Source organism: Copadichromis virginalis, linkage group LG12, assembly GCF_057382275.1.
Source record: "Copadichromis virginalis isolate Kocher_CV1m ecotype Utaka linkage group LG12, C_Virginalis_male_GT1.1, whole genome shotgun sequence".
In the NCBI taxonomy this organism is placed as follows: Eukaryota; Metazoa; Chordata; class Actinopteri; order Cichliformes; family Cichlidae; genus Copadichromis; species Copadichromis virginalis.
Window position 1 is genome coordinate 12,013,968 of NC_140629.1, and position 15,005 is coordinate 12,028,972.

Here is a 15,005-nt window from a genome sequence, read left to right on the forward strand (position 1 = left end):
CGATGCGCATGTCAAGCTCTGATGATATGAAATCTGCTAACTCCACGGCAAGTACAGCTGCACAAAGCTCAAGTCTGGGGATTGTGTGTTCAGGTCTGGGTGCCAGCTTCGCCTTACCCATAACAAAGCCAGTATGAGTATTCCCTGCTTCGTCCACCACCCTGAGATAGGCAACTGCTGCAATAGCCATTGTTGACGCATCAGAAAAGACAAACAGTTCTCTCGTCTTTGTTGTTGAAAGAAAGGCTTTGGTATAGGCTCTTGGGATCATCACGCCACTTAGGTCTTTTAGTGAATCCCGCCAAGACTTCCATTGTTCCTGCATCCCTTCAGGGAGCTGAGAATCCCAGTCACATCTTTGTTGTGTGAGCTCTCTTAGAATGTGCTTCCCTTGAATGGTCACGGGAGCCACAAATCCCAAGGGGTCATACACGCTATTTACCACTGATAGGATGCCTCGGCGTGTGAAAGGCTTCTCTTCTTTGTTGACTTTAAAAACAAACATGTCGCACTCCAAGTTCCAATTTAGTCCCAAGCTGCGCTGTACAGGTAGAATATCTGAGCTCAGATCCAAATCCTTCAAGTCATTTGCGCGATCTTCAGGTGGGAAAGCCTCCATGACCTCTTTGCTGTTAGAGGCGATTTTGTGGAGCCTCAGGTTGGACTTTGCCAGAACATCCTGAGTTTTCTTCAACAGACAGACAGCACTTTTTACACTTGAAAAAGATTTAAGTGCATCATCGACATAAAAGTCATGGCAAACAAACTGTTTCACCTCGGGGTCATGATGTGGTCCTCCATCCATCGTGGACTGCCTGAGGCAGTAAATGGCAACCGCTGGACTAGGACTATTACCGAACACATGTACTGTCATGCGGTACTCAATGACATCCTGTGTAGGACTGTTGTCTCTGAACCAGAAGAACCGTAGGAAGTTACGATCTTCTTCTCTCACAAGAAAGGAATGAAACATCTGCTTGATGTCTGCAGTTACTGCAATGGCATCCTTGCGAAACCTCATCAGAACTCCCAGAAGTAGGTTGTTGAGGTCAGGTCCTTTCAAGAGAACATCATTCAGAGACACTCCCTCATGCTGTGCACTTGAGTCAAAAACAACACGGATGTTGCCAGGCTTCTTTGGGTGGTACACTCCAAAAATGGGTAAATACCATCGTTCCTGGTTTGGAGTGAGAGGAGGAGCAACTTCAGCATGACCATTTTCGAATATTTTCCCCATGAATGAGAAGAAATGTTGGGACATCTCAGGTTTCCTTGCTAAGTTGCGTTTGAGGGAGCTGAAGCGGTTAAGAGCTTGCTGTCTGTTATCAGGGAGGTGTTGTCTTGGCTGCCTAAATGGCAAAGGAGCTACCCAGCTGTTACTGGCATCCTTCTTGAGCTCTCGTTTCATTATTGCCATAAAGGCAAGATCTTCAAACGATGGTGCTGGTTTATTATCCTCTCGAGTAAGCTGGAACACTGTGCAGCCTAGCCCACCATCTTCTACATCATAGGCACACTTTGAATGTTCGGGACCATATCTCTCTTTAACCTGGAGAACACTCGGACATGGTTCAAAAATAGTAGGACGAGACTGTTCAAGAGCATTGGTGAAGTACGTGTTCACACTGCGTGGCTTAAGAACACGTCCCAAACAGACATTGCCCACAATCACCCATCCCAACTCAAGTTTCTGAGCATAGGGGGCATCAGGGGGGCCATTGATGTATTTGTGAACCTTATGAAGTCTAATGACGTCACGTCCAAGTAAGAGCATAATGGGAACATCAGGTTCAAACTCTGGAATAAGGTGAGCAACTGGTTTTAGATGATCATGGAGGAGAGCAGCACTTGGTGATGGAATCTCTGCTCTGTTGTCTGGTATCTCACTACACTCCAACAGGCCTGGTAGTAGCTGAACTGTTTTACAATCCATTGACTCTATACAGAAGCCTGAAGCTATCCTCCCCATGTTCTCAGTCACACCAGAGCATGTCTTCAGTGTGTAAGATGCAGTAGGGCATTGCAAGTCAAACTTCTCAAAGAAATCTGAGTGAGCCAAAGATCTATTACTCTGCTCATCTATAATAACATAGGCCTTTATGGCCTTTTCACGTTCTCCTTTAGGATAGACTCTGGCCAGGCAGATCTTGGAGCAGTTCTTAACAGTGCGGTCCTCTCCACAGATCTCGGTACACTGAGCAGTAACTTCTGAAGTTTGTGTGGGTTCTGGCTCCCCGCCATGCTCCAAAGGCATGCTTATGTTCTTTATCCACGGTGCCTGACCTGGGTGTAGGGCAGATGAGTGTCTATCACTGTTGCATTCAGTGCACTTAATGATACTTTGGCATTCCCTCGCGGTGTGCGTTGAGGAGTTGCAGCACTTAAAACAGATGCCATTCTCCCTGAGAAAGTTCATTCTTTCTTCGAAGTGTTTCTCTCGAAAGGCACGACACTTTTGTAATGTGTGAGGTTTCTTATGTATAGGACATCTCCTATCTGGATCCTCCACGTTCTTTTTGTTTCTGTTGTCTGAGCGAGCAGCAGGTGACACTTCTGTTTTGTTGACTAAAATCTCCCTTTGTCTACTGTTTTTCCAAGGAGGTTTTTCCATTTTAACCATCTCGGTTTGAGAAACAAAGTTGAAACTTGGATCATTCCTCATCTGTGCTTGCTGGTAGATGAAAGAAACGAACACTGAGAATGGGGGGAATGTTACACAATGTGATTGTTTGTAACTGGATCCATGAGAAAGCCATTTTTCTTGTATACCATATGGTAATTTTTGGGCTATTGCATTTACACCTCTGGGGGTATCAAGATACAAAAGACCAGGCAGATCTCCCTTGGCCTTGGCGGCATCTAGTTCCATCAGTAAATCACTGAGGTCCCGGAGCTTGGAGTAGTCTTTATTGCCAATTTTGGGGAAACTATCCAGTTTTTGGAACAAAGCTTTCTCAATAGCTTCAGATGAACCGTAAGAAGCATCTAGTCAGTTCCAGATCATGCTCAGCCCTTTAGCTGGTTGATTTATGTGGATGGACCTAATACGCTTTGCATGCTCAGCTGATTCACTTCCCAGCCATTTGACAAGATCCATTTCTTCATCACTTGTTAGATTCAAGTCTCTCACCGCATTCTGGAATGAACGTCGCCAGGCCCTGTAGTTTTCAGGTCTATCTTTAAATTGTAGTAGACCACTTGTAACGAGCTCACGTCGTGCTAGAAATCTGACAAAGTCTGTCACATGTGGATCAGTGGAGTAACTAGGCCGCTGAGATGGGTGATGGGGAAGAGCTTCCATGGCGCTGTTGGTCTTCCAGGGTGGCTGATGTGCAGTTACACTGCATGAAGGCCTTAGAAAATCTTCATAATCATTTTCTTTGAGTACTCCGTAGTAGTGGTGCTCTGTCTGTTGAGCTGAGTTGCGATTCACATCTGATTTGACAAAGGGATTAAGGCTATTTTGTTTACATGGAGGAGGCAGTGGAGTATCAAAGACAGTAATAGCAGCGTTGGGGGGACCATCACTCAGCGAATTGAGACGGGGCATGCACACCGTATTATGCAAAGGTTCCTCAGGAAGCGGCTGCTGTGTCTCATCCTGCAAGGGTAAATCCTGTGATGCCATCTGGATGTCTCTTGATACTTCAGCTTGTTTCTCCACATACTCTTTTGTACGCTCAACAGAGTCGACTGATGTTGCAATGAGAGGAAGTTTACAACTGTGTTTTCCTTCACTAACGCCAACCGCTGCTTCTAAAGCTTCTGCCTTTGCTACAGCTGCAGCAGTTTCCTTTTCTGTGGTCAGCATTTCTATAGAAGCTTCCAGACGAGCCTTTTCCATTTTTAACTTCATTTCTTGCTCTGCAAACGCTAAACGTGCCTTTGCTGCTTCAGCATTAGCCCTAGCTCTTGCAGCTGCAGTGCTGGTAGCCGATCCATGAGAACGTGTGGTTGACATAGAAGCATAAGACCGTGTCTTCACTGACGATGGCTTTGAATCCATAATGTAGGCGAGTAGAGGCTATGTAGCGTGGTAGCAGTAGCTGTTGTCACATGCACTGTGTTACCTTGTCTGTAACTCAACGTCTTTTCACTGTACTGTCTTTCCCTCTTCACACTGCACAGAAGAGGAACCGGCAGCAAGGTTCAACACTTTTCTTCCATCAAGACTCTGAAGACCATTACTCTTTGTCCACAGGTTTAATGATGTAGAAAGTGTGAAACTGAAACAAACATAACACAATTACAATTACAGTATATTCTTTAAATCTTACATATACACTGTACAAGTCTACAATAATCTAAATCAACGTAGCGTAGCACTTTAGCTGCAAGAATAAGCATTAGCCGTGCTCTAAACATGTGGTTTCAACAACGTATCAAAGTTACACATTAAACTTCCCTCATGTCACAAAATACAACCACAGAACTACAGATAAGCATCAAATAAACAATATACATACAGACGATGCTCCAAAAGACGAAGGATTGAAGGCAGATGCATGTGGATTCATGGCAGTCTCCTTGGCCATGTGCAAACTTCACTAAACCTTACTACTTACTACTAAGGGGCAGGGATAGCTCAGTAGGTAAAGTGGTCGCCCCATGATCGGAAGGTCGGCGGTTCGAATCCACTTAATGGCTACCCTGAGGTACCCCTGAGCAAGGTACCGTCCCTACCGCTCCCCGGGCGCCTGCTTAGTGGGCTGCCCACTGCTTCACTGAGTGAATGGGTCAAATGCAGAGAAAAACAAGTAATTTCCCCATGGGGATCAATAAAGTATCTATTATTATTACTTCCTGCTTCCTGTGATGTCACCAGGTATCAGAACTCTTAAAGGGACAGCTGCCCTAACACTATCGGCACACCAGCAGTTACTACATGACAGAAACACCAACGTTATCTCTTTTATGCGTTTATACACAGGTCACGCTGATTACTGAACAAAAACCCAAAGATCAGATGTTAAACAGATTTATTTGCTCTCTCTCCTCCTTAAACATTTTTTAATGTTAGTTATTCAGAATTGGCGACTGAAACACGTAGGACACATAAGAACATCAGGAAATAAAACACCAATAAATATAACCTCAGTAAAAGAAGTCAGTGGGGGTTACTACAGCTGTGTACCGGGGCCTGCGCTTTGTCGGTGGGATTGCTTGCGAGGCGAGCGGGTCTATCCCACGCTTTGCCGTGAGACTGGGCAGACATCTCCGAAATCATCGAAGCACTTTTGCAAAGAGGCTGTATCTTGACAAACCGACCAGACACATGAAGATTAAACCACTACATTCTCGGCTAAAAAAATATTAAAACGGTATTTGGTGACACACAAACAGGGTTTTTCAAAGCTCAGTTCTGTTAGCTTCCACGTGCCGGTTGTTGTGTGCTAGAAACAATGGCTACCAGGCCAAAGCAATGGTTTTGACTCGATCAGCGTTAACCCCGCCCCCTGAGTTTGATGGGTGAGGCTGACAGATAAAATTATTTCATGATGAGAGCCAGGCGCCAGGACTGCCAAAATGAAATAAATAAATATATCATTAAATAATTAATTAAATGTGTCAATAATTAATTAAAATGTGAAATACATAAATAATTAATTAAATGTGTCAATAATTAATTAATTAAATGTGTCAATAATTAATTAAAATGTGAAATACATAAATAATTAATTAAATGTGTCAATAATTAATTAATTACATGTGTCATAACTATTTATTTAATTAATTAATTACATGTGTCATAACTATTTATTTAATTAATTAATTCCAATTTTAATTAATTATTGACACATTTAATTAATTATTTAATGGTGTATTAATTAATTCATTGTGGCAGTCCTGGCGTTCCATAGTTAAAGTGTTCTGACGCAGTATTGTAAAAACCAAGCTGGTTTCATAAAGCTAGAATTTACTCCAAAAAATAAAAAAAATAATAGCGCTGCCGTATTGCATCACACTCAGTGCATTTCAATCATTTCTTCAGCGAGTTTGATAGCTAGCAAAGTAATAATCATAATTTTTTTTTTTTTAAATAGCATGTGTAACGTACACGTGCTGGAAAATTATTTACCTGGGCCCTGCTATCATGCGACTGGAGACCGCAAACTCCGCCATTGTCGTTTTCCATCAAACACTCATTAAAACAGCAACTGCAGGTATGTTAGCGCACTCATCCCCGTCTGTTAGAGGGAGGGGTGGGGTAAGATATTGAAACAGACATAGGTGCGAGGCGGAGAAATTTTGAGATTTTGTCCCAGGCACCTCAACCCCATGTACATCTTGTCTCAGGTGTCCTCAATAAATCACATTATGGGGTGGGTTTCACCCTTAAGCCTGGCTATGGTCATGCAGCAAACATTTATTCACAGCTGGGCTCAGGTGATGACTCATATAATTAATAGTTTGTCAACAACCCTGAGGTTCACATCCAAATGAGACAAGCCCCAGAGGGGGGACTCTCCACCATTTGTCATTAGAACAAAGTCTCTTGGATAAGATGTAAAACATTTTCTCAAACCTGGAGAAGTCTAACTGCCGTCTTTCAAGCTCTCAATACTACCATGACCTGGATGACTGAGAAAATAGACAGATATAATGTGAAAGTAATGTAACAAATACTCTAATCTATTACTTAACCCGGAAAGTCACGTTCTGCATTAATTTTAAGAAAAATAACAGTAATGTTATTTCTGAGCGAAACTGAGCTCTGATTAAGACAGGATATCAACCAAAATTCCAGAAAAAACACATCACGTAAAAGTTATAAATTGATTTGCATGTCACTGAGTGAAAGGAGTATTGAATCCACTACAACCCAGCCAGAATTTTGGCCCCCATTGATGGGCTGTGTACCCGTGTGGCCTATAGATGGAAAAAAAAATCAATTAATTACAGATATGCCACACCTTGTCCATTAAACATATTTTTTAGACTCACGTATTCTTAATGCAGCCATTCACACCCATCGAATAATTTGACTGTACTAACATGCGGCATTTATTTTATTTTTGCTTTGAACCAAGATCGATTTTTCAAATTTTTTGGAAATTAGACAAATCTGAAATCCAAACAAACAAATCTGATCAATCAGATCACTGCATTTGCGAACATGTGCACTCTTAACTCAAACACTGAATCCACAATGAAATTGAAATAGTAAAATAATACTATTTTGTTTTTTTTGCAGTGACCCACCATGGCAACAACCTGTTGCCATTGCCTTTGTGGTCAATACCTAGATACTAAGAGGAAGAATCTATTTGTGTCTACACATTAGGACACCGATTTGCGTTGGTATAGGTTTATATTAACAACACCTATAGCTTTATATTGTTAAATAGTAATTATAAGAGACTGGCGAAATGCTAATGTAATGTACTGCATTACTTTAAAGAAAGGTTTTCTGTGTAATAAAATACTTGAGTAACAACCGCAACACTGATCACAAAAAAGAGAGGAAATACCTCTAACCAAATGAAAATCAGTGGAAGCATCAATAAGAGAATCGATAAGAAATGAAATCAATAAGTAAATTAAGTAAGTAAGTAAGTTTGGTGAAGATGAGCTGTTACCTGCAGCTCAGTATTGAGTCTAGGCATCGAAGCAGCTCGGCCCTGGTTTTCCAGACCGGAGCCAGTGAATGGAATTCTACTGCTCACACTGGTCTCCATCTTCTTCATCTCTACCGACTCCTGAGCATACAAATACAAACAAAACCCTGCCTCATCAGCATGCAATGATGACATTTGGAGGTGCATTAAGCAATTTGGACTCAATTTGAGAAGACTACTGGAACTCTCTGGACCCGCTGTGTCTCTATAACACCACAATTAGCTAATGGTCTCTTAGCAACAGAGTCCACTAATCACTGACATCAACAATTGATGTTACTAGCAGAACACAGACTCTACCCGCTACTACTCTGTAGCTTAATTATACCCACTGTGTCATTAACAACAATCAACAACAAACAACGATTGTTGTCTGAGGTTGCACACTGCTCCTTTAATTCAGTATTGAGATAACAGACACCATGACTCAATGGTTTAAAGATGGGCTAGACTTGTACTATTTGTAATATAATTCTAACCACTATGCTGTTCTCACTGAGAGTAAAGCAAAAGTGAATTATTTGTGAATGAAAACAATCATCTATACACGGATTACAAGATTATAAGTTAAAGTAAGAAGAGCAGAACCTAGTGAATAGGACATGAGCACATCTGTAGTATTAATAAAAATAGTCAAATAGTAAGGATACTATGTGAAGTCTTGCTTTGACATGAATTACCATATTTAATCAAATTGATGTAATCATTTTATAGCAAACATTATTCTATATGGCCATGCTTTTTCTACTGTTTATCTGGGTTTGGGTCTGAGCAGAGAAGCCCAGACTTCCCTTACCACGGCCACCTCATCTTGGGGGGATACTGAGTTGTGCCCAAGCTAGCTGAGAGACATAACTCGAGCAAGTCCTGTCCAGGAGACTGCCTAGGGCTTTCCTAAAATTACTCAACTAGTCAGTTGAGTTCCAGTCAGATGTCTGAACCACGTCAAATTGGTTCCTTTCAATGTGGAGAAAAAGTGGCTCTACTCCTGATCAAGCTCCTCAGCCTGTCTTTAAGAGGACAGCCAGCATCCAAAAGAAGCTTATTTCTGCCACTTGTGCCACAATGTTTGGAATATATTGTAAACACTGAAATATTTTCACAGCTCATGTTGAACATGCATCCGTATGTTTTACCTGATTGATGGCAGTGTCTGAAGTGTCCTCAGATGGGCCCCGGGACATCGTTCTCTTATTCTTAGCCCATGGCACTTCTTTGGGTTTATCAATCACCCAGGAAGATGATGGCTTGATGGTGTGATCTTGACTTGGCCTGTGTGTAATAATCACAGTTCAGTTTAACTTTTACAAGATCAGCGGTTCCTGTTGTCATTGAAGTCTCAAGTATTCAAAACTAGCTGTAAAACTATTGTAGGATATCTGACACATTGATCAATTAGCATTATTTCTTGGTAATTAAACAGCTATATTATACAACAGCTATAACTCCACTATAATTTCCCATTGTCTTTCAGGCCTTTTAGTCAACTGGGTCATTTTATATTCTTTAAGTGGTAAAAGCAATCAGATTTTTAGAAGATTTTCCGAAGATGAGATCACAGATCTCACATCCAAAAACTTCCTTTACATCTAACTTTAAGATTTAATTTTTTTGCAAGAACCAGGTCTCAAATAAGAAAGTTGGTCTGCAATGCACCATTTGTACTTTGAAGAACTGACACACACTCACAGGTAAACCGGATTTACTTACTTCTAATAATATATCAATGTGATTTTGGTGATCTGAAAACCTATAATGCTTTTTCTTATTACACTAGGGGATGCTCATAACAAACGTGGCAGAAGTTTAAAAAGCTGAGGAATACACATAAGGTTACATCAAAATTTGTATGGTGGGTTAACAGCTCCGGCTTCACAATGGGTTACAGAGCTGAGTATGATGCTGTAGTATGATGCTAAACGAATGCTAAAACACAACAAACAGCCCTTTGCTCATCAGTAAAATGTCTTCTTGCATTTGTCAGTAGACTAAGACAGTACATTAGTTTATTTAGATAAGTAGCTATAGCTATTAGACAATAGCTACTTAAAATAAGTAGCTATTGTCAATGCAGCCATTAATTTTACTGGCAAATACCTCCTAGAGGCAAAGAAGGTACTGGAGTAAAAAGAATGTGCATATAAAAGTATTACATTTATTTCAGTTTTGATTTTCTCTCCACTATGACCTTTACACAATTTTATAGAAGACTGGCATAGCAGAATAAACTCTGCAGGGCCACTGCAACATAAATGCATGCAGTTATGAAAGAAGTAATCAGATCTTTTATCTAAGTTTAAGACCCAACCCATCAAAAATAGCCAGAAAATTCTAATTTTTTGGAACTGAGATGTTTAATAACCTTTATAACAAAACCTACATTTTTTGCTATATCTTGTTGTTTACTATATAATTTGATGATATAGTTATGATATATTTTTGTATCGCATTTGTGACACTGGGCATTTTTGGCAATGTTATGTTAACAACAATGTTAATTTCACACAAATTTTTTTTTTTTTTCCCATTACATTATAGCATTGAAATTATGGCAAGTATTGATCATGTTGATTAGATAGAAGTCTCAGAAACTCATGTATCAAATATGAAACAAAGGGCATTATAGGGTTAAGCAGCACAACTCCATCTATCATTCATCCATCTATCTGTTTATTCAATACAGGATCACAACACACCACAAGCAGAATATAAAAAAGAATCTGTTATGCGTTTTTCCTGAAGTATTGAACTTACAGAGTGCCTCCATTGTTGAGGGAGTTGGAGCTAGGTCTGGTCTGTGGCTGAGACTTGGCATGGGATTTAGACTGGTACCTAAGCATGCTGGGAGGCTCCACACTGTTTAACATCTTAGGGAGGTCTTTCTCCTGTATGTGAGTCAGAGGCAGCAATGGCTTAAATAGAGCCCCGACCTTGCACTGTGGAGGAGAGATGGATGGCAACATGCTGAAGAAATCCAGAGGCAGCAGGCAGAATATTGCTGGACCCAGGTCTGACAACAGGCGCTCAGGGCTAGTTGGATGTGGAGACTTAGGCCAGAATATTCTTTGCTTGTAGTCATGCTTGTTTGCAATATATCTATGTGCATGTGGGAGTGTGGAAACATGCACGAGTAGAGTAGGCGTGCAAAGTTGCTGATAAACATCTGTCAGCAGCCAAATTCCACCAATTCATGTCTGACTGAAACTGACAAGAGTGTCATTAAGTATTTAACATCCACTAGGTTACTGGTGACCCCTCAAAAGTTAGGGTTAAGGTTACCATTTCCCCTACTTAGAACATGTCTGTCCCTTTTCTATAGAATTTCTGCCCACTTGGCACACTCAGAAGGTTCAGAAGGTTTTTATGGATAAATTAATGCCAAAATGTATGAGAATTTACTCGACCCTGGCCGCAGATAGGTTGATGTTAGCCTTGTAACTGTTAAAAGATTAATACAACAACAGCAAGTAACAACTCTCCTGGTACTTCTATATAAATTGGGAAAACAGATGATAGCTTTTGCAAATTACCAGTGAATTACTAGTGAACACAAAGTATCTTCTGTGCATGTGTGTTTACATGCAGCATACATTCAAAGTGTGTAAGTTTGCAAGCATGTATGTGCACCCATGCATCTAGATTTGAACTCCATCCATTGTGTGTGTACTTCCTTGCATGTCTGCATATGTAATGAGGGTGTTGTACCTGGGAGCCCAAAGCGCTCTGTTGCTGCTGCAGTCTCCTAGCTCGATTCTGCTTATAGTAGTCAAAGATCATCAAGGCTGCATAAACCTTCCCTACTGTGAGCTCATTGGCTGAGGAGGTGAGAAGAAATTATTTAAGAAATGACAAGACATAAAAAGAAGTAGTAACTGACTCATTTCTTCTTATTTCAATGCATCTCTGTGCACTGCATGTCTCCCTAATGGTTTAAAGAAAAGGGAATTCTTATGGTGAACAAGTTTGTTAATTTATAGTAAGTAACTAAAAAAAAGAAAAGCAGAACAATCACCTCTGAGTCAAAATGCCTTTTTGTAGTTGCAGTATCTGGTGATCACATCTTGGCAAAGGTGGCAACAAAATCAACTGTAAAGTTAAGTCTTGGATGGCCACATGCACACAGTAACTCACACTATAGGGTGGTTTAGGGATACTTTTTGGGTGAAAAAGCTGCTGTGCATCTACTTTTTATGGCAGTATATTTAAGGACCAGCTGTGGACCAGCTGAAGTCTGTCCTCCATCCCTTGGAAAGCCATCCTCTCTTCCCTTGAGGAGTCAGTAGTTCACAGCTGGTTATAAGCCTTTGTCACTCTCATAGCCCACCACTTCCTATGGATTCATTGACTTAACTGCTAATTGCCTACCTGCCCACTCTCCACTGAAAACCTGCCACTCACCACAGATCTCCACCTGCTAATTGGTACCTACTCCTAAGCCTTGTTTGCCCGTTGCCTTTTTTAATTAAACCTATACTTGATTGTAGTCACTGTCTGCACCTTGGGTCAGAAATTTTTAAAGTCATGATGACCAGTGTTGGTCAAATTGCTTGAAAAAAAATTACTAATTACTGATTACTTCACCAACAAATAAATGTTGTTAATTCACTAATTACTTATTTTCAAAAGTAATTAGTTACTTTATTACTTAGTTACTTTTTAAAAACACGACACACAACCTGAATACTTAACAATGTAATAGACCTTTCAGCCCAATTCTATTTTTTCTGCATGATCCATCATATAAAATTGCTAGTCAGAGTATTAATACTATAGTGTACTAAAGAGTATTATGAATATAATATGAATATAGTATTATGAAAGGACACCAGAGTCTGGGAATGGTACTATAATGTTCAATTAAAAGTCAATTAATTATTAATTATTAATTAATTTTCTCTTTAGCATCAACTCTAAGTGCCACAATTTAAAAAAAAGAAAAAGACTACTTTTTTATGTATGTCATCTATAGATGAATAGAAAATTACAATTCTGATAATTTGCTTACGTTTATGTGGCGTGACCAACAGGTCCATGGTCTTTTGGGAAAGGTTGGGCCACACTGTGGACAATTCCTTTTTTAACTCTGCATCACATAATCGCTGGGCTACCATTCCTACAAGTACAAAATCAAGAGAGATTAAAAGAGACTCAACCTCTTGTCATAATAGTGATAACCTTAACCATAACGTAATAATTCTAACTGACACACATCAAAAACTATTTATTTTTCCCCCCACAACTGTCCTTTTTGCTTTGCTCCAAAGATAAGGTTAGGATTAGGGTTAACATTGAAGATTACTTAGACCATTTTGGGTCTACACAGTGTTATCAGTGTATAATTATGTGCCTCTAACCTGACGCCAACTTGATCTCCAGTGCTGTGCGAATCAGTGCCATCAGAGTGGAGGTAAAGTGAACTGTGTTGTCATCAGCAATAGGCATATTCATTTTGACGAGGCGCTGAGGGTTAGACAAAGAGACATTAGGTCACTGATCATAACAAACTGTTTAATAAAAACATAAATTTCACCCAGAGAAATCAGTCTGTGTGCTGAAGTGATCCTATCCCCTCAAATGATTCAGGTTCTTTGCTTAATTTGGTTTATTATGTGCAAGTTTCTCTAGATTGATGAAATGCTCCAGAGATATATTTCAGCACACAAAAAGCCTTCTCTACAAGAATATACAGGAGACAAACTAGACATTGACATACACTGCTACTAGCTACAGTATGCACTATGTTGCAAGTCAAAGGGCACTGGTGCAAGACTGACATTGACCGAAAAAAAGGCGAGAGAAGGCATGTAACACATAACCATGAAGGTGCTTCAACAGTCGCAGGAGCTCGACTCTGTGGTTGCCATCGCAGCAATCATCAGTTTGGAGTTGAGAAGCTGAGTATGCTCTACATGTACAGTGGATACTAGCATCAAAGAGTTAATTCCACCAAGCTTGATCAGACTTAGCAGGAAGACTTGGTTCATACAGCATTAATGGAACCACTATTTGCATAAAGGATGCTATGGGATTGTTGCTGTAAGAGTTGAGCTCCCCTGAACACAAAAAGCATTCACCTACATGTGCTATCAGTGGCAGTGCAGAGAATAAGAAGACCAGAGTCAGAATGAAACGGGGATGGAGAACTGAGGGCCAAACATATACACACACTCAGGCCTTTTTACACATGGCCACACACTCACTTTAGCAAATGTACACACACAATCATAGGCTGCACAATCAGCTGGAAAGAAAAAATCCTTAACTCAAACCACTAACAATAACAGAAGTAATTGACCTATTAAAGATTTACCTGTAGCAACATATGTTTTGTCTTTTATGCAATGAAATAAATATTTTTTGCAGAAAAATAACCATTTGAAAATGGTATTTGTTCAGCAGAGCCGCTCCAATGCTTTTCAGCACATTAGGTCATGTTCAACCCTTCTTGCATTTAGCAGTTAATAGAGCTGTAATTTTTTATGGCTAATTATAACATGAGGTTTTTTTTACATTTATTTTTAGGCATAACAAACTTTTTGAGGTATAAGTACAATCCAGGGAGTGTTAAAATTGTTTCACTATCTCCGCGTCCCCTTTTTATTGCAGAGCTGTCTCAAAGGCAAAGCTTACAAGCTAAAAAAAAGCATAAACCTAAATCTAAAGGCAGAGCATTTTTAAGTTTTGAAGAATCTTGAAAAAAAAAAGCATTCCAGTGTATCATTAAAGAAACGGTATATTAATGCGCAAAAGGTCCATCCATCCAGAAAAGTGGCAAACAGTTAAAAACTAGAAAAAGTTGCATTTCCTGCGAAAATGCTGTGTGAATGCCTTGTAGTGGAATCTGAAAACAGCAGAATAAGGAGAACTATCTGTTGAAAACTGTGTAGAAGCTGAACTGTTTGCTGAAAACTGGTTTATTTAAAAAGGGTACACTGAACAGTGTCACTAAAGCAGAGTGCATGCAAGCAGAGCAGAAGTGTGCTAACAGCCACAAGTAGGATTCAAACCTGCACCAACAAATCTCACAGCAGCTGTTCATCTCACTGAACCATAGCAGTTCTTGTGTCAACGAGAGATATGATGAGAGAAAAAATGTGCAGGGGGCTGAAGAAGCTGAATTGTTGTGAAAAGAGGTGAAGAAGCAGAACTGTATGCTAGAAAAAGGTGAAAAGGCTGAAATTCTTCTGAAAGAGCAGAAGAGGCTGAAATTTTTTCAGCTACTCATTGAGCCAAACTGGTTCTCACGTAACTAAAAAAGGTGAAAAAGCTGAAAATTCTGACAAAAAAAAAAAAAGCAGAAGAGGCTGAGATTTGTGCTGATAAGAGGTGAAAACGCTGAACCTTCTGCTGAAAAGAGGCAGAACAACCTGGTTCTGCTAAATTTTA

General features: G+C 40.0%; 1 protein-coding gene across 5 annotated transcripts in view; it reads right to left on the minus strand.

Moving 5' to 3' along the window:
• Nucleotides 1-15,005, minus strand: part of LOC146696574 (voltage-dependent N-type calcium channel subunit alpha-1B-like) — a 67,508-nt gene that overhangs the window by 46,679 nt on the left and 5,824 nt on the right. For 3 of the 5 annotated variants that reach the window (XM_085474730.1, XM_085474729.1, XM_085474733.1), the window contains exons 3-8: nt 12,974-13,079; nt 12,625-12,732; nt 11,325-11,434; nt 10,374-10,555; nt 8,756-8,891; nt 7,581-7,700 (exon numbers count right to left, since the gene is read on the minus strand). In XM_085474730.1, the coding sequence (XP_085330856.1) occupies nt 7,581-7,700; nt 8,756-8,891; nt 10,374-10,555; nt 11,325-11,434; nt 12,625-12,732; nt 12,974-13,079 (762 nt within the window). The remainder of the gene's footprint in view (nt 1-7,580; nt 7,701-8,755; nt 8,892-10,373; nt 10,556-11,324; nt 11,435-12,624; nt 12,733-12,973; nt 13,080-15,005) is intronic. The other 2 variants (XM_085474731.1, XM_085474732.1) reach the window with 2 other exon arrangements.